The following is a 24179-nucleotide window of genomic DNA, read 5'->3' on the forward strand; positions in this document are numbered from 1 at the left end:
CCAGGGGACAATAAATCCAAGTTGGCTCCCAAACATTTCAGGAGCCAGGTCAGAGGTTTCCTCCGTGGTTTTTCTAAATTGAAATCCATCTTCTGGTGCAGCTTCCAGGAAGGACGTGCAATGAGCCAGTAATTCCCGGGTTTTTTCTGGGGCTGCGGCTCCAAACCAGAGCCAGGGAGGAGTTTACAAACCTGTTCAGCTCTACCTGGGCTCTGTTTACAAAAGTTTCCCAGCCTGGGAGCACCGTGGAGGAGACACTGAACCAACAGCCCGGGCACAGGCTTTGCTCCAGCAGATCCACCTCAGCTCCGGGGGTTCTTGGAACGGCCTCAAGCTGCACCAGGGCAGGCTCAGGTTGGACATTGGGGACAATTCCTTCCTGGAAGGGGTGGAATCCCTGTCCCTGCAGGGATTTAAAGCCCTGTGGATGTGGGGACGGGGGTCAGTGGTGGCCTGGGCAGTGCTGGGGGATGATTGCACTCTGATCTCCCAGGGTTCTTCCAGCCCCAGTGATGCGTGAGATCCACAGTTCTGTGGTTCCCCCCAGCCCTCCCCACTGCAGGAGGAGGGTTTGGGTGGGATTTGTCGAGCCTCTCTGCAGCACCTCCTCACTGAGCCCGGGGAGCCCCCCGAGTGTCCCCAAGGGTCCCGTGGTGGCTGTGGCAGATCAGGGCCCAGCCCTGCAGGGGCACAGCTCCGTGTCCTCCCACAGCCCTGCTGCCCCAGGTGCCTGTGCTCTCTCAGCACACGTGGGCCTTTCTAGGACTGGGCTGGTTTCGGTGCTCTCAGCTGGGGCTGAGGCTCCTTGTTTGTCACCGTCGGTGTCACAGCGACAGGCTGCCCCGGGGGGAAGGGGCCTCAGGGCTTCCACCAGCCCAGCTCGCCCGGATTTCCATCCTGGCCCCTTCCCCGTGCCCTCAGGGAGCCCCGGGCTGGGGGTGGCACAGGGGGGTCCCTGCGAGGAAATGCCACCTCGGGGGTTCCAGCTGCTGCTCTCTGTGCTCGTGGCCACGGCCAGGCTCCTCCACGGGGTCACACTCGGGGCTGAGGGAAGGGACACCGGCACGTGGGGACCCCACAGGCTGCGTGAACTGCAGGAGGAGACATCAATACAGAAAAGAGATTGCTTTCTTTCCTTTCCCTTTCCCTTTCCCACTGCCTTTCCCTTTCCTTTTCCCTTTCCCTTCCCCTTTCCCACTCCCTTTCCCTTTCCTTTTCCCTCTCCCTTTCCCCTTTCTCTGTCCCTTTCCCTTTCCCCTTTTCCCTTCCCCTTTCCCTTTTCCCTTCCCCTTCCCCTTTCCCTTTCCCTTTCCCTTTCCCTTTCCCTTTCCCTTTCCCTTTCCCTTTCCCTTTCCCTTTCCCTTTCCCTTTCCCTTTCCCTTTCCCTTTCCCTTTCCCTTCCCTTTCCCTTTCCCTTTCCCTTCCCCTTTCCCTTTCCCTTTCCCTTTCCCTTTCCCTTTCCCTTTCCCTTTCCCTTTCCCTTTCCCTTTCCCTTTCCCTTTCCCTTCCCCTTCCCCTTCCCCTTCCCCTTCCCCTTCCCCTTTCCCTTCCCCTTTCCCTTCCCCTCTCCCTTCCCCTTTCCCTTCCCTTCCAGCCCAGGGAGGCTCTTGCAGGTCCCTTTTCCATCCCAGACCTGTCCAGGCGTTGTCTCCACCCCCAAAGGCTGTGGCCACGTGTGGTGACTGTGGCCTTGGGGAGATGGTCCAAGGCACCATCCAGGAGGATACTGGATTATTTCCTGCTGGAGGGGTTTGTGACAGTCCCTGCAGGAGCCACACGGATGTGCAGCCGTAGCTCAGCCCGTGGTGTCTGGGGGTGGGCTCTGCTCCCAGGGAACAGGTGCAGGACAAGAGGAAGTGGCCAGGCCAGGGTGAGGTTGGATATTGGGAGCAATTCCCCCCAGGAAAGGGCTCTCCAGCCCTGGCACAGCTGCCCAGGGCAGGACTGGATTCCCCGTCCCCGCAGGGATTTAAAGCCCTGTGCACGTGGCACTTGGGGACAGGGCTCAGTGGTGGCCTGGGCACTGCTGGGGATGGTTGGACTCGGTGGTCTGACAGGGCTTTTCCAGCCTCAAAGGCTCCACGGCTCCACAATTCCAGCCTTTCTTCGGGAAGGCGCTGCCCTGGCGCAGGAAGCTCGAGGGTCAGTGTTGGCCGGGAGCTGCTCTGTCACCGCCCTGGGGGTCAGGATGAGGGGCTGCTGGGGGCTCCACGTGTTTCTAGGAAGGTGAAGTTCAAGGCCCCACTGAACCCACAGATCCCTCGGAGCCCCACAAGTGGTGGGCACTGCACCCCGGGAGCTGCACGAGGAGGGGGACACAGCCCTGTCCCCACGTCCCCATCCCCCTCAGGGTGTGCCGTGGCCGTGGCCGTGACCTCAGGGGCCGCTGCCACGGTCGCTGTGTTTTCCAGGAACCGCCTCACGAGCTGCTCCGCTGGCCGTGGAATGCAAATGGGCCCAGGCAGCTGCTGCCAAGCGGTTAGAGACGACTGAAAATGAGAAACTCGAGCACTTTCGGGCACTTTCTCGAAAAACATCAGTGCAGGCAGAGTGTCTCACAGAGGAGCGTTGGCCACAAAAAAGATTTCCTCTTGCCTGGATCTCACGGGAGTGGGCACTGCCAGCCTGGGCGTGGCGGGGCGTCACGGTGTCCCTTGGTCCAAGGACGCCTGGAGTGATGGGACAGGGGGACAACGGGCAGGGCTGGATTTGGGGATCTGGGGCAGGGATTCTTCCCTGGCAGGGTGGGCAGGCCCTGGCACAGCTGTGGCTGCCCCTGCATCCCTGGCAGTGCCCAAGGCCAGGTTGGACACTGGGGCTTGGAGCAGCCTGGGACACTGGGAGGTGGCCCTGCCATGGCAGGGGTGGCACTGGGTGGGATTTAAGGTCCCTGCCATGGCAAGGGTGGCACTGGGTGGGATTTAAGGTCCCTGCCCATGGCAGGGGTGGCCCTGGGTGGGATTTAAGGTCCTTTCCCACCCACACCACTCTGGGATTCCATGATCTGCAAAGCCCACCGCGGCCGAGGTGGGGACACGTGAGCTGGCCTGAGCTTGTCACACGCTGCTGTGAAATTCGTCCCCTCGCAGTTTAGGCAGACGTGTTTTGGGGCACAGAGTCAGCACTGAGATCTGGCTCCAGGAACTGAGCTCAACCCTCTCCACCTGAAACGTGCTGGGCCCTGGCAGGGGCTGCCCAGGGAGGTTTGGGGTGCCCATCCCTGGAGGTGTCCCAGGAATTCCTGGAGCTGGCAGTCGGTGCTCTGGGCTGGGGACAAAGCGGGGATTGGGCACAGCTTGGACCTGATGATCTTGGAGCTCTTCTCCAGCCTCAGGGATTCTGGGATTCTAAAGAACAAAAGCTCTGGGACTTTTCCTTTCCTCACACCTGCCACCGTCCCTGGTCTCCGGGGGTAACAGGAGCACGTGCTGAGGGTCCCAGGACACCAGATGAGGCCTGGGGGATGAGCTTCAAACCAGAAAATACTCAAACCAGAAAATACTCAAACCAGAAAATACATTAACCTGAAAATATTTTAACCAACAAATATTCAAACCAGAAACCATTCCCACGCCCTCCTCTGGCTCCCCCCTGGGGAAGGACAGCTCTGGTCCTGGCCCATCTCTGATGCAGGAGTTTGGGTTGGGTTTCTCCCTCTTTTCCATCTTCATGGGCTGTTTTCCCTCCCCTGAGCGGCTGCACTGGGAGGAAGAGGAGGAGGAGGAGGACAGGGTCAGGTCCTCCAAACCAGAGCCATGGGACAGGTGACAGCTGCCACTGTCACTGGGAGCACTCCAGGCTTTTGCCCCAGATTTCTGCCAGTTCAGCCACTCTTGCCTTTTGCTGCGCCTTTTGGGGGGTGTCCAAGGCCTGACCCGGGGTTTGGGTGCAGGGAAGGGAGGCTGCAGGGAGGGCTGGCACATTTGGGTTGGCGTTTCCTTGCCCCCCTCCTGCAGCCCTGTCCCCTGCGAGGCGGTGGCACGGGGACACGTGGCCGATGTCTCGGTCCCCAGTTATTAATGCAGTTTCAAAATGACAATTTTCCACATGGCCGGGTTTTCGTGCTAACGCAAACAGCAGCGAGGGACGGGCGGGAGCTGTGGCCGTCCCCGGCAGCAGCCCTGTCCTGGGAGCTGCTGGCCCACTGGTGGTGTCACCGCTGCACAGGGCGCTGGCAGTGTCACCGTGTTTGGGTGCTGGCAGTGTCACCATTGCACAGGGCGCTGGCAGTGTCACGGTGTCTGGGGTGCTGGCAGTGTCACCGCTGCACAGGGCGCTGGCAGTGTCACCGTGTCTGGGGTGCTGGCAGTGTCACCATTGCACAGGGCGCTGGCAGTGTCACCGTGTTTGGGTGCTGGCAGTGTCACCGCTGCACAGGGCGCTGGCAGTGTCACCGTGTTTGGGTGCTGGCAGTGTCACCGCTGCACAGGGCGCTGGCAGTGTCACCGTGTTTGGGGTGCTGGCAGTGTCACCCTGCACAGAGTGCTGGTAGTGTCACTGTGTTTGGGTGCTGGCAGTGTCACCACTGCACAGGGCGCTGGCAGTGTCACCGTGTCTGGGGTGCTGGCAGTGTCACCATTGCAAAGGGTGCTGGCAGTGTCACCGTGTCTGGGGTGCTGGCAGTGTCACCACTGCACAGGGCACTGGCAGTGTCACTGTGTCTGGGGTGCTGGCAGTGTCACCACTGCACAGAGTGCTGGCAGTGTCACCGTGTCTGGGGTGCTGGCAGTGTCACCACTGCACAGGGTGCTGGCAGTGTCACCATTGCACAAGGTACTGTCAGTGTCACCATATTTGTGTGCTGGCAGTGTCACCATTGCAAAGGGTGCTGGCAAGTGTCACTGTGTTGATGCTGGTGGTGTCACTGTGTCTGGGGTACTGGTGGTGTCACTGTGTCTGGGGCACTGGCAGTGTCACCATTGCACAGAGTGCTGGCAGTGTCACCATTGCACAGGGCACTGGCAGTGTCACCATTGCAAAGGGTGCTGGCAGTGTCACCATGTGTGAGGCACTGGCAGTGTCACGGTATCTGTGGTGCTGGTGGTGTCACTGTGTCTGGGGTGCTGGCAGTGTCACCATTGCACAGGGTGCTTGCAGTGTCACAGTATCTGTGGTGCTGGCAGTGTCACCGTGTGTGGGGTGCTGGTGGTGTCACTGTGTCTGGGTGCTGGCAGTGTCACCATTGCACAGGACACTGGTGGTGTCACCATCTGTGGGGTGCTGGTGCTGTCACCATGTGTAAGGTGCTGGTGGTGTCACCATTCCGTGGGGCACTGGTGGTGACAGCGTGTCTGGGGTGCTGGTGGCGTCTCTGCTGTGCAGGAAGCCGGGGGTGTCACCGCCGTGAGAGGAGCTGTGGTGTCACTATTGCACAGGATGCTGGCAGTGTCACCATGCACAGGGTCCCAGCAGTGTCACCGTGCCCAGGTCCTGGCAGTGTCACCGTGCCCAGGGTGCTGTCAGTGTCACTGTGCCCATGTCGCAGCAATGTCACCATGCACAGGGTGCTGTCAGTGTCACCGTGCCCATGTCCCAGCAGTGTCACCGTGCCCATGTCGCAGCAGTGTCACCGTGCCCAGGTCCCGGCAGCGTCCCCGCAGTGTCCCCGCTCCCCGGCCGCGTTGCCCCGGTAACAGCCGCTCGTCACCGGGAGCGAAGCACGACCCGGCTCAGGAAAAGCCCCGACCCAAAGGCACAAACCCCGGCCGCGGCTCCAGCCCTCGGCCCCAATCCCTGAGGAGCAGGTGGCTCTGAGCAGTGCTGGAATGTGACTGCAGGGACAGGGACAGCACAGCCGGGGACAGGCTGGGACACCCGGGGGTGCTCACCCGGACAGGAGAAGCTCCAGGGAGAGCTCCGAGCCCCTGGCAGGGACTAAGGGGGCTCCAGGAGAGCTGCAGAGGGACTGGGGACAAGGGACAGAGGGACAGAGGGACAGAGGGACAGAGGGACAGGACACAGCCCCCGGGGAGCCGTGTTGGGGACAGCACCGTCACCTCTGGGGCACAGCTGCTCTTCAGGGGCTTGGGGTGGCACAGCGGGAATGGGGCGGCTTGGGCTGGAAGCTGATGGAGAATGAGATGGAAAAGCTCACTCCTTAGGCGATAGGTCAAAATAAATGAATACGTCTAAAATGCACAAGTGTAAAAATAAAAAATAAAACAAAATACCTAAAATATCTATATATGTGATACAAAAATTACCTACACGTGTAATATATGAATATATAAATAAATATTTATATGTATAATGGGTGTATATATTTATACATTATATGTTTATTTATATATAAGTATATATATAATGTATAAATTTACATGCATAAATACATATAAAAATATACATAGATTTACATATAAATATCTGTAATATATTAAATCTAGAAATCTAGAAATCTGTGATGTATATCTAATATGTTATATGTATGAATATATAAACATATACAGTATAACCATAATACAAACATATAACTATAAATATAAATATGTAAATGAATATATAAATATCTGCGTGTGTAAGATATGAATATATAAACGTTTGCATGAAACGTACAAAGCATGCGATTTTATAAAAAACGTGTCAGAAGAGATAAAAACAGAGAAAAAAATAGATAAAATAGATTAGCACAGAGAAAAATAGATTTAAATGGATAAAATTTGATAAAAACGGGTTAAAATAGAGAAAAAATAGTTTAAAATAGATAAAACGAAAGGGGAAATAGATTAAAATAGATTTTAAAAAATTAAAAATATGTTAATGAAGTTTCCCCCCGGTGTGCCACCACCTTCCACAGCACCCCCGGCCCGTGCATCCCATCCGTGCTGGGGCCGGGAGCGTTCGGGGCAGAGCCTGTCCTGTTCCTGTCTGTCTGTCTGTCTGTCTGCCTGTCTTTGTAGAGCTGTTCGTCCCCATTCCCAGGCTCTCTCTGCGTCTGTCTGTCTGTCTGTCTCTCACACTGGTTTATCCCCAGGCTCTCTCTGTGTCAGTCTGTCTGTCTCTCAGGCTGGTTTATCCCCAGGCTCTCTCTGTGTCAGTCTGTCTGTCTGTCTCTCAGGCTGGTTTATCCCCAGGCTCTCTCTGTGTCAGTCTGTCTGTCTCTCAGGCTGGTTTATCCCCAGGCTCTCTCTGTGTCTGTCTGTCTGTCTGTCCCGCTGGTTTATCCCCAGGCTCTCTCTGTGTCAGTCAGTCTGTTTGTCTGTCTGTCACGCTGGTTTATCCCCAGGCTCTCTCTGTGTCTGTCTGTGTGTCTGTCTCTCAGGCTGGTTTATCCCCAGGCTCTCTCTGTGTCTGTCTGTCTGTCTCTCAGGCTGGTTTATCCCCAGGCTCTCTCTGTGTCCATCTGTCTGTCTGTCTGTCAGGCTGGTTTATCCCCAGGCTCTCTCTGTGTCAGTCTGTCTGTCTGTCTGTCTCTCAGGCTGGTTTATCCCCAGGCTCTCTCTGTGTCCATCTGTCTGTCTGTCTGTCACGCTGGTTTATCCCCAGGCTCTCTCTGTGTCTGTCAGTCTGTCTGTCTGTCAGTCTGTGCCGCTGGTTTATCCCCAGGCTCTCTCTGTGTCAGTCAGTCTGTCTGTCAGTCTGTCCCGCTGGTTTATCCCCAGGCTCTCTCTGTGTCAGTCTGTCTGTCTCTCAGGCTGGTTTATCCCCAGGCTCTCTCTGTGTCTGTCTGTCTGTCTCTCAGGCTGGTTTATCCCCAGGCTCTCTCTGTGTTAGTCTGTCTGTCTCTCAGGCTGGTTTATCCCCAGGCTCTCTCTGTGTCAGTCTGTCTGTCTGTCTCTCAGGCTGGTTTATCCCCAGGCTCTCTCTGTGTCAGTCTGTCTGTCTCTCAGGCTGGTTTATCCCCAGGCTCTCTCTGTGTCAGTCAGTCTGTCTGTCAGTCTGTCCCGCTGGTTTATCCGCAGGCTCTCTCTGTGTCTGTCTGTCTGTCAGTCTGTCACGCTGGTTTATCCCCAGGCTCTCTCTGTGTCTCTCTGTGTGTCTGTCTCTCAGGCTGGTTTATCCCCAGGCTCTCTCTGTGTCTGTCTGTCTGTCTGTCTGTCAGTCTGTCCCGCTGGTTTATCCCCAGGCTCTCTCTGTGTCTGTCTGTCTGTCTGTCTGTCAGTCTGTCCCGCTGGTTTATCCCCAGGCTCTCTCTGTGTCTGTCTGTCTGTCTGTCTGTCAGTCTGTCCCGCTGGTTTATCCCCAGGCTCTCTCTGTGTCAGTCAGTCTGTCTGTCTGTCTGTCTGTCACGCTGGTTTATCCCCAGGCTCTCTCTGTGTCAGTCAGTCTGTCTGTCAGTCTCTCAGGCTGGTTTATCCCCAGGCTCTCTCTGTGTCTGTCTGTCTGTCTGTCAGTCTGTCACGCTGGTTTATCCCCAGGCTCTCTCTGTGTCTGTCTGTCTGTCTGTCAGTCTGTCCCGCTGGTTTATCCCCAGGCTCTCTGTCCCCGCAGGCACACGCCGCAGGCTCGGCCCAGCCCTCGCCCACCCATGGGCGCCCCCCGGCCGTCCCTGCCCGCTCGGCCTCGGCCGGCTCCACACCCACACACGGAGCCCAGGACACGCTGCCGGGGCTCGGGGGGGACCTGCAGGACGCCTTCACACAAGGTGAGCGCCCTGGGGAGAGGGGCTGGGCAGGAACTGTCCCCTGGCAGGGCGGGCAGGTGGATCCCCGGCAGTGCCCGGGGCCAGGCTGGTCATTGGGACAGTGGGAGGTGTCCCTGCCATGGCTGGGGTGACGCTGGGTGGGTTTTGAGGTCCCTTCCCACCCAATCCACTCTGGGATCCTGCGATCCCAAGGTGCTGCTGCCTGGGATGGCTCCGGGCTGGGGTTCTGACTCTCAGCGGACAAATCCCGTGGGATGCACATCCAGGGGAATAAAGGGGAAAAACTGAGCTCTGGGGAGATCTTGGAGCCACTTGTGGGGACTCCAGGAGAGCTGGAGAGGGGCCGGGGACAAGGGACAGAGGGACAGGACACAAGGAATGGCTTGAAGCTGGAAAAGGGGAGATTTAGACGGGATTTTGGGAAGGAATTGTTCCCTGGGAGGGTGGGAATGGAATTCCCAGATTTGCTGTGGCTGCCCCTGGATCCCTGGCAGTGCCCAAGGCCAGGCTGGACATTGGGGCTTGGAGCACCTGGGACAGTCCAAGGTGTCCCTGAAGGTTTTGGAAGTGGATGATCTTTAAGGCCCTTCCCACCCAAACCATTCCCTGATCCCATGGATGACACACACACGTAACTCACCGTGTCCAGGCAACCATTACAAACCCCTTTCCTGTGCCCCAGACCAAATCCGGGGGGCGCATTTTGAACCCTTCGAACTTAACGAAGTTAATTTCTGTGAAGATGATCTTCCCTGAAGTGAAGTTACGCCCACAAGTAACTTAAGAGTGAAACCTCACAAACCTGTGGTGTTTACAGTGCTGGTGGTTGAACGGCCAGAGAAAACACGAGGGGTTTCAACGCTCCTTTCTCCTTGTCGGCCCTTCTTGGTCCAGAGCTTTTCATCTTTAGTGCTCCGGGAGAATCCTGGAATGTGGGAGCTGGGAGCAAAACAGCAGCAGGGCCTGGTCGTCCCCGTGTCTGGCAGGCATGGAGGTTCTTCGTGGACATCTCCTCTTTCCAAGCTGGACATCCACCTGTCCTTGATGTTCTTCTCTCTGCCAATGAGGGAAAGGATGGGAAATCCTGCTGTCTCCGAGGTTTGGTGAGGACTCACCCCTGTGTGGGCAGAGCCAAAGACTTGATGATCTTGGAGGTCTTTGCCAACTTTTATGTTTGTGTGATGATCCCTGCGGAGCTGGCGGCGCTCCCTGGGAAATCCCACCGGGAATCCCGTGCCGTGGCCAGCGCTGGGCAGAGAACCAGAGCCTTCACCTGATGCAGAGGTGCTTTGTTTCTTCGAGAGCTGACAGGTCACCTCAGGTGCAGTCACAGGGCTGGAGGTGGTTTCTCGTTCCAGGGAGGGAAGATTTGGGAATAGAAGCATCAAATCCTTCGGCAGGTGGACAGGTTCCTTCTCCAAACGAACCAAACACGGGGAGAAACCTCCCAGAGCCGACGCTGCCCCTCCAAACCAAACAGCTTTTGGGCGACAGTTTGTATTTCTCAGTGCCCCGTGGACATATCCCTCTGGAACGATCTTTGCCTGAAGGAGCTGCTGCCAGAGGGAGGTGAGGGCAGAGGCTGTAAAGGGGCTCAGAGTGCCCGTGGACACCTCACTGAGCCGGTTTTTGGTGCGGCAGCCCCGGCAGCAGGACGGCTGCGGGATGGCCCCTCTGAGCCCTGCAGCTCCTCGGGGAGGAGGGGATGCCTTCTCCTCACGCCCTGGGCAGGAGCAGGCTCCTCGTGCCTGCATCCCGCAGAGCCAGGAGCATCTCCAGGGAGGCAGGATGCCGAACTCCGGAGGCTCCGTCTGATGCTGTGGGTGCTCCGGTCGCCTCCTCTTCATCCCCGCAGCAAGCGTGGCGGTGCAGCCCCAAGCTGATTCCCCTGGCAGCTGCCTCTCCCTCCCCCTGTGCGGGATCCCTTTCTTTGCCCCGGACCTGCAGCACCCTGAGCCCGGCCAGGCCCTGGGAGGATCCACAGGATCCATTTCGTGCCTCCCCTTCCCTTTGTTCGTGAGGAGCGCCGAGAGAGGGGACGGTCTGTCCTGCCGCTTGGAGCACGTGGTGGTGGCAGGACATGAAGATGCTGGATCTTTCCTCGTTTTCCCGGCGTTCTCCAGCCTCCCCTGGGCATCCCCATTGGTTCTGTGTCCCTCTGCCTTTTCCTGGGCAGGTGCAGGAGCCGTGGCAAGGAAAAACCCTCCTGCAGAGGCACCACAGCATCTTCCTCCAGCTCCTGCTCGAGCTGATGGGACCAACCAAGGGCTCCTTGCTGCCTCTCCCTGGTGACTGCCCCTTCCTCAGGACCTGCCGGGATCACCCAAAGTGAAAACTCGTGGTCTTCCCAGGTTTTTAACACCTGACAGCACCTCAGATACGTGTTGCAAGGAACCAGGCGTTGCAGAAAACCGTTTGGGGCTGGCTGGGAGGATTCCTCCCGGCAGCGCTGTGTTGGTGGGGACCAAAACAAACCCACAGCCAGCCCTCAGGACACTGATTCCACTTCAACATCTCAATTATTCGGGCTAACTCTTGCATCGCTTAAAAGCGTGATGGATCCACCTCTCGCCGTGGTGAGCTCAGGGAGGGCAGGGACACCAAGGGCTCGTTTTTCCTCCTGGGCATGAGTCCTCCACCAGCTGCCCTGTGAGCGGGGGAAATTCTGGAGCAGGAAAGCTTTGAGGAGCCGAATCCCAGAGATCTTGGTCTTACAGCCTTGAGATGAGAGAAGTTTCCTCCTCAGATGATCTCCTGATCTTCCCCTCAGTAGAGGGTTGCCAAGATTGGCACTTGGAAGGCGACTGAGTGTGACAGGTTTAGAATGAAACACGCTGACGGTTTCTGGGTGACACACTCAGATACAGAGGCCACCATCTAGCTGAAAAATCAATTCTGCCATTGACCACCTTGGGAGAGAAGAGCACAGACCCTCAGCAATCCTCGGATCCCCCACTGCCAGCAGAAAGGGGGAATGTTCCTCCCGTGACAACCACGGCGGGGCTGATTCAACGCCCAGAAAAACTCTTGTGAGAAAAAAAAAAAAAAAAACCCGTGGTGGCCAGACCCTGTAATCATTTTCCTGCAATGATCCTTCCGGAAAGGCAATCTGCACAATTAGTGCTACTTCATATTAATCACACAGAATCAGGCGAAGCCGAGGCCGGCGGAGAGCACAGGAAACAGAATAAAATGTCGATTTTTTTTTCCCCCCCGACTTAATAAAATAATTGAGTGTCCCAGCCAGGAGATGTCTGGGTGGGCTTGGAAAACATAATCCAGCTGGTTCACAGTGGGGACACTACCCCAGGTTGCTCCAAGCCCTGTCCAAGCTGGCCTTGAATCCTTCCAGGGATGGGGTTCATCCATGATCCAAGAGGATCGTGGCCTTCAGCCAGCCCTGCTGGATGATCCCTGTGCCACCTGTGCTCTCCTGGCTGTTCTGGCCATGATGGGGCCACTGGTGGTCACTGGTGGTCACTGTGGTGCCATCCAGCAGCGGCTCACCAGGGAGCATCCAGGCAGGTCGGTGACGCCGAGGGGACAGCACCGAGCCCCAGGTGTGGGACACCCTGAGGGAGGGGATCCCTCCGGAGGGTGACAATTCCAACAGCCTCGATCCCAGCCTCAGCCCCGCGGAGAGTGGCTGCGCCCACGGGGGGAGCGGGCAGGGGCTGTCACTGTGTCACTGTGTCACGGGGCCGTGTCACAGCGCCCGGGTGTCACCGCAGGCGGGGAGTGAGGCTGAGCACGGGGACGCGAGGGCGCTGCCGCCGTCCCTGACCCCTGTGTCTGTCCCGCCCCAGGTACGAGGAGGAACCTCCGCAACGACCTGCTGGTGGCAGCTGATTCCATCACCAACACCGTGTCCTCGCTGGTGAAGGAGCTCCACTCAGGTAAGAGCGCAGTCGGGCCGTGGCAGGAGGAGAAGCTGGAAGCCACAGGTTCAAGGTTTGTCCTTAGATTTGGGTTTGGGTTTTTTTTTTTTGTTAAAACTGAAGCGTAGCGTGGGCTCGTATGTCCACGTTCTCCATGAAAAATCATTTTCCTGGCCGGTATCACCGGCCTGGGCAGTGCTGGGGGATGGTCTTGACGACACAGCCATGAGCCCGAGCAGGTTTTTGGAGTGAGTGTCCCCAAAATTCCTGCTGAGTCCTGCAATACCTGGGCAGCAGGCCAGACCCTGTGCCCTGACCCTCTCTCCGATGATGCAATCGGGTGCCAATAACTGCACAGGAGGCCAGTTCCATCCCCTGTCATTAAACAAGGATGTGGAGAACGGATAATTCCTCCCTCTGTGCCTGTTCCCTGTGCCAGGGCAGCTGATCACCCCGCTGGGGCTGGAGCATCCCCCAGGGGAGTGTCCCGTGGCCCTTGTCAGCACCAGGGCTGGGACCATTCAGTGCTCCAGCAGCCTGCTTGCCTCCGGGGAGGATTTCTGCACGGAAAGGGGCTCAACAGGGTGCAGTCCCCATCCCTGGAGGCGTCCAAGGAAAGACTGAACCGGTGACAAAGTTGAACTCAGTTTTGGAAGATGAAGGATCCTGTGGTTCCGTTTCTGGGCTGCCTTTGCTGCTGAGGAAGAGGGGAAGTGTCCTGTGTGTGTCCCTGGTGCCTGTTCCCTGCAGGACCCCGCAGCTGTGGCACAAAATCCCCCATGAACGTCTCTCTCCCTTGGTGACAGGGCCCTGGGATGAGCAGGGTGGGTGCTCCAGTGCCCAGCAGTAAATCCCCCCTCCCAGCCCCGTGTCCTGGCAGCCGAGGCAGCTGGGAGTTCATAAAGTTGCCCGTGGGTGACACAGCGCTGGCAGGGCCGTGGCAGGGCCGCCAGCTCCCCATAAATCAGCTCAGCTCTGCCCCCGAGGCTCCAACACGGAGAACAAACCTCTGCCCGGAGCCTGCGCTCGTTCACTTTTGCCTTCCAGGGCAGAGCAAGCGTTGTAGAATCGCGGAACTGCGGAATAACCCGAGTCAGAGCCACAGGGATCAGGGAGTGCAGCTCCCGTCCCTGCCCAGCACACCCCAACAATCCCAGCCTGTGCCTGAGGACACTGTCCAAACCTTTCCCTGACCTCCATCCCCAAATCCCCCAGGGTCCATCCCTGGCCTCCGGCAGTGTCCAGGGGTCTGCAGGGCCCCGTGGACCCCCAGGGAGTGAGAATGAAATGAAAACGGAGCTGCTGCCAGGCTCCAGCTGGAGGACACACAGAGCCCGAGGAAGGCTGGCCCGAAAGCGCCGGGAATGGTGTCGTGTGTGTAAATTAGGAAAAGCACGAGTTATCCTCAGCTGATGGCAGCCAGCAGGGCGTCACACGTCTGTCCCAAGGGGAGCTGTGGGAGCAGACACACAGACACCTCCTGCACTGGGGAGGGCCTGGGCTGCAGGTGGATGAATCGGGGTCGGAATCCAGGTTCTGACCCACCCTGCCCTGCCCCTGCCCCTGCACCTGCCTGGGGAGCCATTCCCTGGGGAGGGAAGGGGAAGGGGAAGGGGAAGGGGAAGGGGAAGGGGAAGGGGAAGGGGAAGGGGAAGGGGAAGGGGAAGGGGAAGGGGAAGGGGAAGGGGAGCAGCACTGCCCCGTCCTCCTGGGCCTTCCCAGCTGGCTCTGATGGCCCCATCCACCTGTCAGGGAGGGTTGGCTGGATTTCTGGGAAAGGTTCTTCCCCCAGAGGCTGCCGGGCACTGCCCAGGCTCCCCAGGGAATGGGCACGGCCCCAGAGCTCCAGGAGCCTTTGGACACTGCTCCAGGGATGCCCAGGGTGGGATTGCTGGGGCTCTGGGCAGGGCCAGGGGTGGGACTGGGTGATCCCTGTGGGTCCCTCCCAGCTCAGGTGTTCCACGGTTCTGTGGCGCAGTCACGGAATTGTAGAATCATGGGATCGCTGAGGTTGGGAAAGATCTCCAAGGCCAAGGCCACTGCTGCCCCGTGTCCCCAGGTGCCACACCCGCACATCCTGGTGCTCCCAGGGCTGCTGGGGAGGCACCGATCCCATTTTTACTCTGAGCTCCAAAGGATGTGCCTCAGGAGGGCCTGCAGGGAACCAAGGCTACGCTGGCTGTCGCTGCCCCAGTGCTGAGCTCCAGGTCACAGTTCTGGTTATTCCAAAGGCGCCTGGGCTTGTCCCTGCTCCCCTCAGCCGTCCCTTCGAGGGCCCACTGGCGCTGTGTGACGCCCACGTGTCACCGTGCTGCTCCCAAAGCCACAAAGGAAGTGTCAGCGAGGTCCCCTCTGACCAGACCCACCCCAAACTCCTCTGTTCTCCAGCTCTGCCTCGCACTGGGGCCTTTCTCCGTGTCTTTGCTCTCACACCTCGTGCAGGGGGCAGGGCAGGAGTGACACCACCCTCGGGAGAAGCACCAGCTGTTTGCACAGGTCTCAGTGAAGCGTTGGAATGAGATAAAGCCACCACCTGCAGAAGAGTGTGACCTTCTGCTCCCACTGTGCCGCCTAAATCCCCTGCCATAGACCCACCTGGCTCACCCTGGCTTACACTGAGCAAACCCAGGCTCTCAGCACAAAGCGGGGGACATTCAGGAAGAGTTTTTCATAGGGAGGGGATGGAATCCCCAGCCCTGGAGGGGTTTAGAAGCTCTGTGGATGTGGCACTTGGGGACAGGGGGCAGCGGTGGCCTTGGCAGTGCTGGGGGAGCAACTGGACTCGCTGGTCCCTGAGGGATTTTCCAACCCAAACAATTCCATGGTTGCCTCTCTTCTCTCCCCCGCCTGTCTCATGTCTGCTTTTTCTCCTTTTGGTTTTTATTTTTTTCTGAAGCAGAGGAAGAAGACGAAGAGGAAACAGAGAAGCTGCAGAATGGGAAGGACCGAGGTGAGGGGACAGACTTATCCCAGAGCTCTGCGGCGTTTTCTGACTCTGTGGGATCACTGTGGCCTCCCTTTGGAGCCCCACCAGCGCCCCTGGGTGCAGGTGGATGACTGGATCAGGTGGATGGCTCTGGATAAGGTGGATGGCTCTGGGTGCAGGTGGCTTTGGATCAGGTGGCTCTGGATCAGGTGGATGATTCTGGATCAGGTGGATGGCTCTGGGTGCAGGTGGATGACTCTGGATCAGGTGGATGGCTCTGGGTGCAGGTGGATGACTCTGGATCAGGTGGATGACTCTGGGTGCAGGTGGATGGCTCTGGATCAGGTGGTTATTCTGGATCAGGTGGCTCCAGCTGCAGGTGGCTCTGGTGGCACCGTCCCCTCGCTGGCGCTGTGGCTGTGCCCTGGCACACGTCCCCTGCCAGCCCCAGTCACTGTCCCCAACGTCTGCCAGGGGCCGATGTGACAGTCCCATCCTGGGCTCGGCCTCCAGGGATGTTTCCCTTCAGCACAGGTCACACAGGGAAATGTGTGAGAGGAGGAGGAGGAGGAGGAGCTGCTCCAGGTGCTGCGAGAAATCACCTCAGAGGGCTGGATCAGACAGAACCAGAGTGGGGCAGTCACCAGGTGACAGTGACATCTCTGAGTGGTGGGACTGTCACCTGCTCAGCCCCTGCCCACGGTGACCCTGGCTGGACAAGTGTCCCCGTGCCCATGGGGATCCCACGGTGACCTTGGCTGGACAAGTGTCCCTGTGCCCACAGGGATGCCATGGTGACCCTGTCTGGACAAGTGTCCCCATGCCCATGGGGATCCCACGGTGACCCTGGCTGGACAAGTGTCCCCGTGCCCATGGGGATCCCACAGTGACCTTGGCTGGACAAGTGTCCCCGTGCCCATGGGGATCCCACAGTGACCCTGGCTGGACAAGTGTCCCCGTGCCCATGGGGATCCCATGGTGACCTTGGCTGGACAAGTGTCCCTGTGCCCATGGGGATCCCACGGTGACCTTGGCTGGACAAGTGTCCCTGTGCCCATGGGGATCCCACGGTGACCTTGGCTGGACAAGTGTCCCTGTGCCCATGGGGATCCCACGGTGACCCTGTCTGGACAAGTGTCCCTGTGCCCATGGGGATCCCACGGTGACCTTGGCTGGACAAGTGTCCCCATGCCCATGGGGATCCCACGGTGACCCTGGCTGGACAAATGTCCCTGTGCCCATGGGGATCCCATGGTGACCTTGGCTGGACAAGTGTCCCCGTGCCCATGGGGATCCCACGGTGACCTTGGCTGGACAAGTGTCCCTGTGCCCATGGGGATCCCACAGTGACCCTGGCTGGACAAGTGTCCCTGTGCCCATGGGGATCCCACAGTGACCCTGGCTGGACAAGTGTCCCTGTGCCCATGGGGATCCCACAGTGACCCTGGCTGGACAAGTGTCCCTGTGCCCATGGGGATCCCACAGTGACCCTGGCTGGACAAGTGTCCCTGTGCCCATGGGGATCCCATGGTGACCTTGGCTGGACAAGTGTCCCTGTGCCCATGGGGTTCCCACCCAGGCAGTGCTGTCAGTGTCACACGAGGTCCCTTTGATCCCTGTGTCCCTCTGATCCCTGTGTCCCCACTCTCCCCCTGGCCTTCCCCCGTGTGCTGAGGAACCCGTGGCGCGCTCCACTGCAGTTATCCCGGAGCTGGAAGGGATCCTCATGGCCTCGGGTTTTCAGGCACCGGAGCAGGGCAGCGAGAGGGAGGGAATGCCAGGATCTGCTCCTCACCTCCCGTTCCAGGAGCCACCAGGAGGCTCCTCGCAGACCCTGCCAGGGGCAGCACCTCGCTCAGGGCTCACTTGGCTTCTGCTTTCGACGTTTCCAACCCAAAGGCGAGGAGCAGCCTTGGCCGGGCGTGAATGGGCCCCGGCGTTTGTCTCGCCGGAGCCAAACCCGATTCCAGCATCAACAAACCGGGACTCTGGAGCCCGGGTTTGTTACACACACGTTTCCCGCTGGCTCAGCCGCTGCAGCATTCCTCCCAGAAGGACTCGTTTTTCCCGACTCTTCCCATCCACTGCCTCCTGCAGAGCAGCCAGGTGTTTGGAGCTGCTCTGCTCCTCTGCCCACCGGCGCCTGGACTCGGTGGGAAGGAGCGCGGGAAGTTCGATTTCGGCCCCAACAGGAGTTTGCAGAGTTTTGGGCTCCAAGTCTCAGGACCCCCCTCCCCCTTTGCCCCAGAACATTCCTCAGCACTGGAATATTTGAGATGTTTGCCAGATGACCCGCGTGGCTTTTTCCAGGCGTGCATGGTGTCTGGCATGGGAATCAGGGGAAGGGGCGCGGGGTCTGGGGCATGGGAGCAGGGATGGAGCACGGGCTCTCCCCGTTACTCATCGCGGCAGCACGAAGCCGTGTCCAAGAGCAGAACTGGGTCCAAGAGGCTCCGTGTGGAATGTAAATACTCTCCCTGCCAGGGAAAAAAAAAAAAAAAAGCGCTTCCTCCCAGTCCCAGAGTGGCTGAGGTAAACGTCTGGCAGGGAAATCGAGGAATGATCGATATGGAAGTGCAGCCCTGCAGGGTGGGCTGGGGGAGCTGCACCGGGGCGTGGGGACACCAGGGTGACATCAGAGGCCAGGTTACCAGCTCCAGGAGCTGCCTGGCCCCTGGCTCCAGGTTCATCTCTGGGAGCAGCCCCGGCCTGGCAGCGCTCTCCCATCTGGGATGGGCAAGAGGAAAAAGCAGCTCAGGTGTTCCCCAGCTCCTGCACCCACACAGAAAAGGGAGAGGCTGCTCCTCACAGGGACTCCGCTGCCACGAGTTCTCTGCCAGAGAATCATCCTGGAATGGTTTGGGTGGGAAGGGATCTCACAGCCCATCCATCCCATCCCTGCCATGGGCAGGGACACCTCCCGCTGTCCCGGGCTGCTCCAGCCTGGCCTTGGACACTGCCAGGGATCCGGGGGCAGCCCCAGCTGCTCTGGGCACCCTGTGCCAGGCCCTCCGCTCCCTCACGAGGAATAATTCCTTCCCAATATCCATCCCAAAGGCACCTGCTTTTGATTTAAAGCCGCTCCGAGGGACGACACCGTCCTTGGGCTTCCTCACAAGTTTCTTCATGCAGCCATTTCCTATTTCCCTGCTATTTCTTTATCTTATTCCCAGTTAATCCACCCCAGCACTCCACTCCCTGCCGAAGAGGCTGACTTGGATGGAGCAGGGGCGGCTTTGGGGGACAAAATCCTCTGGGAGGATTCCCCATCCCGCGTGGTTGGGATCCCAAAGCAGCACCTCCAGAGGTGTCCCCGAGGTCTCCAGGCTCCGGAGGGCACGGCTGGGAGCTGGCAAAGCCTCCTCCATGCAGCGCTGTCCGTGTTGGGTGACATGCCGTGGCAGCTCCGCCTCAACCTTCCCCTCTGGCAGGTGTCATTCCAGGTGGGACCAGCCCTGCCAGGCCCATCCTGCAGTCCCTGTCTGTGGGGTCTTGCTGCCTGTCCCCCCAGGCACCACCTTCCTCTTGGTGGCCAGGACATGAGCCAAGGATGGCATCACCTGGGGCTCACCACGTCCTCGTCCCTTCCTGCGCCGACCGTTTGGATTTTACAACCCTGAAACCACTGGAAGAGGGGCTGAGGAGCAGGGTTCTGCTCAGGCTGGGGGAAATGCAGAGTTTTCTGATCCGTGACGTCTCCCAGTTAGAAGTGGGATTCCAGCGCTGGCACAGGGTGCCCGGAGCAGCTGTGGCTGCCCCTGGATCCCTGGCAGTGCCCAAGGCCAGGCTGGACATTGGGGCTTGGAGCAGCCTGGGACAGTGGGAGGTGTCCCTGGGACAGGGGAAGGTGTCCCTGCCCATGGCAGGGGTGGCACTGGGTGGTCCCTTCCCACCCAAACCACTCTGGGATTCCATGGAATGCGCCTGCCCGTCCCGGCCAACACTGAGGTCCTGCATGCCCCCGTCCCCAGAGGACCATCCCTGGCAGCTTTGGGGTGACACCGAGCTGGGTGACACCCTGGGACCTCACCAGGCTGGAGAAACGCCCTGTGAGCAGCTCCTGCAGCTCAGCAGGGAAAGGGCCGAGCCCTGGGAACACCCCCAGGTGCCAGGACAGCCTGGGGGCCACCCAGGGACAGCCTGGGGCTGGGGACACCGAGGTGACCCCGCAGCAGTGTCCCTGCGAGGGTCAGAGGTTCCTGGCACAGCATTGCTGGCGAGGAGGGGACTGTCCTGCCCCCACTGGGCCCAGCCGAGCTCCCCAGGACACGAGGGACAGGGAAGGACGGTGGCAGGGGTGGAGGTGACACCTGGGAAGCCTGAGATCAGAGCAGGGCCATGTGAAAAACTCCTGGGAAGAGCCTCAGGGAAACTGAGGCGGGATCTTCCCCGAGGTGCCTGGAGGGAAGACAAGGGACACGCGCCGGGATAAAGGGAATTCTCTTGGGACACCAAAAGTACCTTTTGACCCCAAGGCTGGTGAAGCACAGGTTGACCCGAGAGGCTGTGGGATGTCCACCCTTGGAGACCCTCAGGGCTCCTGGGAGAAGGTTCTGAGCAGCCTGTGGAGCTTTCCCTGCCCTGAGAGCCCGGCCTGGGCCACCCCAGCCCACCCCACGCTGGGATTTCTGCCCTTTGGGGATCGGGAGCGCCTTCCCGCCTGCCTGGACCTACGGAGGACTTGGCTGTGCCAGTCCAGGTGTGCAGTCCTGGGGGAACCCCCACCGGGGCAGGGAGGGCTGGGGGCAGGTCCTTCGTTCTGGGGGAAAGGAAATGCTGACCTGCTCTTCCCTGTTTGCAGGTTAGGAGGGGGCCGCAGGCTGGACAGCAGCTCAGGTAAGGCTGGACAGATGTGCCACCTCCAGCAGCTCCTGGGGCTCCTGTCACCTCCTGTCACCTCCTGTCACCTCCTGTCACCTCCTGTCACCTCCTGTTTCTGCACCAGGAAGGTCCCCAGCTGCCCATCCCTCTGCTGTATCCAGAAGGATCTTTTCCACAGATCTGGGTGGGAAGGGACCTTAAATCCCACCCCAGCCATGGGCAGGGACACCTGCCACTGTCCCAGGCTGCTCCAAACCCTGGCCAGGGGATCCAGGGGCAGCCACAGCTGTGCCAGGGCCTGCCCACCCTGCCAGGGAACAATTCCTGCCCAAAATCCCGTCTAAATCTCCCCTTCTCCAGCTCCAAGCCATTCCCGGTGTCCTGTCCTCCATCCCTTGTCCCCAGCCCCTCTCCAGCTCTCCTGGAGCCCCTTCAGGCCCTGCCAGGGCCTCTGAGCTCTCCCCAGAGTGGGAAAACACGGTCACCCGCAGCTCCCCCAGCCTTATCTCCCGTTTTATCGTCACTTCTGTAAGGAGAGGCCTCAGGCAGGAAACAGGAGCCCGTGGTGATGGACACTGTGCAGACAAACCAAAACCACCGTGTCCGCCCCTCGGAGAGCCGGGCCTTGCAGTTAACAACAAGGCACAACAGATGGACAGACAGACAGACAGACAGACAGACAGACAGGTGGAGCTGAGGGCAGGAGGGGCAGGGCTGGAGCCCGGAGTGTCTCCAGGGAGATCCTTATCTCCCCACCTGAAAAGCTGCGAGGAGGAGGAGCAGCCGGTGGTCAGGTTTCCTCGCTCGCTGGAAGTTTGCCACAATGCCCATCACTCCCCGTTCCCAGCAGGAAGGAGCAGAGTTCTCCTGGCAGGAAAACCTCCCATGGATGCTCCAGGCTGCAGCGGGAGGGGATGGGGACGGCAGGGACCAGCTTGGGTGACTGCAGGGAGCAGGCAGGAGAAAGTCCTTCGGCTTTAACTGAGCCCCAGCCCGGGGTGGTCCTGGGCCAGGAGAGCCAGTGGTGGCTCCAGACCCCAATTCTGTGGGATAAACCCGGTTCCCAGCCAGGCTCCTCTGCAGGCAAAGGAGGACAACGGGGACCTGCCCTTCCCACCCCCCGGCCGCTCCAGCAGCGCAAGGAGAGAGCCCCAGAGGGGCTCAGGAGGTTCCTGACGGTTTTTACATTAGAAATTCAAGTCCTGCCTCATCTGGGAAACAATCTGGTAACTGAAGGAGGAGTGGAATTGCAGCGTTGCAGAGGGAGGCGGCGCGGGCAGCCGGGCTGGGGCTTTTCCTCGCATCCCTGGAACCCTCGTGGCTTTGGAGAAGGGGATGGGAGTGATCCTGCCACCCCCCAGTGCTGCACTGGACAGGGGGAGACCCCAATTTCCCCCCTGGAGCCCCCAGGAGCAGCTGATGAGCTCTGAGTTAGAGACCACAGAGAAAATGAGAGAGAAGGACCAGTCAGGCTTCTTGAGCCTACAGAAGAAGACAAAAGAAAAGCAAAAACAATCCTTCCCACTGTGGTGGCCCTCCCACCAGGGAGAATTCCCTCGTGGGAAGGGCGGTCAGGTGTTGGAAAGGGAGGTTTGGAGGCCCTGGAGGTATCCCAGGAGGGCTGGAGGTGGCACTCGGTGCTCTGGGCTGGGGACAAGGCGGGGATTGGACCTGGTGACCTGGGAGGTGTTTCCTGACCTCGGGGACCCTGTCATTCCTCCAGGTGCTCCCGGTCCCATGTGTGTGCCGGGACCAGGGGTGCTCCTGACCCTTCTCGTGGTGTCCAGCCACGCCAGGCCAGTGGCTCTGGCCACCCTTGGGATCACCGGGGGCCTTCAGCCAGCAGATCCTGTCTGGGGGGGCAAAGTCCCCTGCCCCGACCTGACCTTGGCTTGCAGAGTCCCCTGGGTCCCCACACGGCCTGGGGACCTGCCCTGGGCCCGGGGGAGGAGCTCTGGGGTCAGCAGGACACTCCTGGGGGTGCCACACCTCGGCTCTGGCTGGAGCTGGGCAGGGACACCCCGAGGGCTGCTCAGGGGTCACGGAGCCCAAAACGCCAGCACTGCCCAGGCCACCGGTGACCTCTGTCCCCGAGTGCCACGTCCACAGGGCTTTAAACCCCTCCAAAGCTCCCCGGGCACTGCCAAGGCCTGAGCAGCCTTTCCCTGGGGAAATTCCTGCTGCTGTCCCACCGGAGCCTGCCCTGGCCCAGCCCGAGGCCATTTCCCCTTGTCCTGTCCCCGTTCCCTGGGAGCAGAGCCCGACCCCCCCTGGCTGTCCCCTCCTGTCCGGGAGTTGTGCGGAGCCACCAGGTCCCCCCTGAGCCTCCTTTTCTCCAGGCTCAGCCCCTTGCCCAGCTCCCAGCACTGGTGCCTCTGGGGCGGGTTGGATCTCTGCGGGATTTCTCTGGGATTTTTGTGGGATCTCTCTGGAATTTCTGTGGAATCTCTCTGGGATCTCTCTGGGATCTCTGTGGGTCCTGATGGGGTTTCTGTGGGATCTCTGCGGAATCTCTCTGGGATTTCTGCAGAATCTCTCAGGGATCTCTGCGGGTCCTGACGGGGTTTCTGTGGGATCTCTCTGGGATTTCTGTGGGATCTCTGCGGGTCCTGACGGGGTTTCTGGTGCCGCAGGCTCGGAGGTTGCGCTTGCGATCGAGGGACGTCTCCCCCGCGTTGGGAAGAGGCACTTCCAGCCCATCCATCACCATCGTGCAACTGTGACCGATGTCCCCCACCTGCAGCCACCGCGGCCCTGCCGGCGCCGCCCGGAGCTCTCCCGGAGGATTCTCCTCCCCGCGGGCGCTGCCCCCAGGCCGTCATTGCATGTTCCCCCCGTGTGTTTGCTCACGGTGACCAGACCGCGCCCCGCCCGGCTCAGCCACTCACGGGAGGCTTAAAAAAACAACAGCAGAAAGAACCCCCCACCCCTGCCAGGACCCTGCTGGTGGCCGTTCCCGCTCTGTGTGCTGCTCCATCCCACTCTCCTCCCGAACAGTGCCAGCGGCGCAGCCCAGGCTGGCCGTCGCTCCCTGCGCATGGAACAGAAGGGGTCGGGCCCTGCCGGGGTCGCTCCTGCACGGCACGGAGGGGCTTCAGCCTTTAAAAACCCACCCGGGGCCGGCCGCGAGGCCGTGTCCTCCCGGGGTGGGGTGCAGGCCGTGGGGGCCGCCAGCCTCTGGTGTTCCCGGCCCTGGGAACGTTCCCATGCCGAGCAGGGAACCGAGGGAGGAGCGCGGCCAGGCTGAGAGGAGCGTCAGCATCGGGAGCTGGGCTCGGTTTTGGTGGGAATTCGGGAAATAAGGGAGCGGGGGGGGGTGGTGGGCAGCTCCCCCCCGACCCGCACTGGGCTCCATCACCCTCCCAAAGCACGGCCACCAGTCCCAGCCAGGGGTGCTTCCAGCACTTCCTCCCCGCGGCGCTTGGGAAGGTTATTTTCAGTGGAAGGAGCCGAGGGCCCCGCTGCATCGATAAATATTTACGGAGGGTGGGCGATGAAGGGAGCGGGAACCCTGCGGGCAGCCCCGGCTCTGCCGCTCCCCGGAACGCGCTCACAGGCCCGGCCGCGGGGCAGGGACAATAAACACCCTGGTGGCCACAGGCTCCGTGTGCTGGAAATGTCGGGAACGAGCCGCCCAGGAGGGGAGGGGAGCCACGAGAACCTGGAGCCAAGCGGCAGCTGCGGCGGGGAGAGGGGGGGACAGGGATGGGGACACGGAGAGCGATGGGAGATGGGATGGGAGCGAGGACAGGGATGGGGAGATGGGAATGGGGGCGAGGATGGGGAGGTGGGGAGCAGGACAGAGACGGGGACAGCCCCGCGTGGGTTTTCAGCTGGATTTGCTGCATTCCGGCGTGCGGCGTCCTCGGCTGCATGGCGGGTCCAAGCTGGGAAAAATGGGGATGTTCTCCTGATGGCCTGGCTGGGGGGTGGCGGCCACCAGGAGCTGGGGGTGTCACAGCTGCCCGGGAGT

At 59.9% G+C, this 24179-nt stretch overlaps 1 protein-coding gene across 3 annotated transcripts in view; it reads left to right on the plus strand.

The window, feature by feature from the left end:
- Window positions 1–23877, plus strand: part of DTNB (dystrobrevin beta) — a 159247-nt gene extending 135370 nt beyond the window's left edge. For 2 of the 3 annotated variants that reach the window (XM_066180189.1, XM_066180192.1), the window contains 5 exons: window positions 8428–8581; window positions 12388–12477; window positions 15356–15409; window positions 20187–20221; window positions 22840–23877. In XM_066180189.1, coding sequence (XP_066036286.1) covers window positions 8428–8581; window positions 12388–12477; window positions 15356–15409; window positions 20187–20191 — 303 coding nt within the window. In that variant the 3' untranslated portion in view covers window positions 20192–20221; window positions 22840–23877. The remainder of the gene's footprint in view (window positions 1–8427; window positions 8582–12387; window positions 12478–15355; window positions 15410–20186; window positions 20222–22839) is intronic. The other variant, XM_066180191.1, reaches the window with a different exon arrangement.
- The last annotated feature ends 302 nt before the right edge of the window (window positions 23878–24179 follow it).

The sequence above is a fragment of the Chamaea fasciata genome, unplaced genomic scaffold (assembly GCF_029207755.1).
Source record: "Chamaea fasciata isolate MVZ Bird 193981 ecotype frontalis unplaced genomic scaffold, bChaFas1.0.hap1 SCAF_3, whole genome shotgun sequence".
NCBI classification, from domain to species: Eukaryota; Metazoa; Chordata; class Aves; order Passeriformes; family Sylviidae; genus Chamaea; species Chamaea fasciata.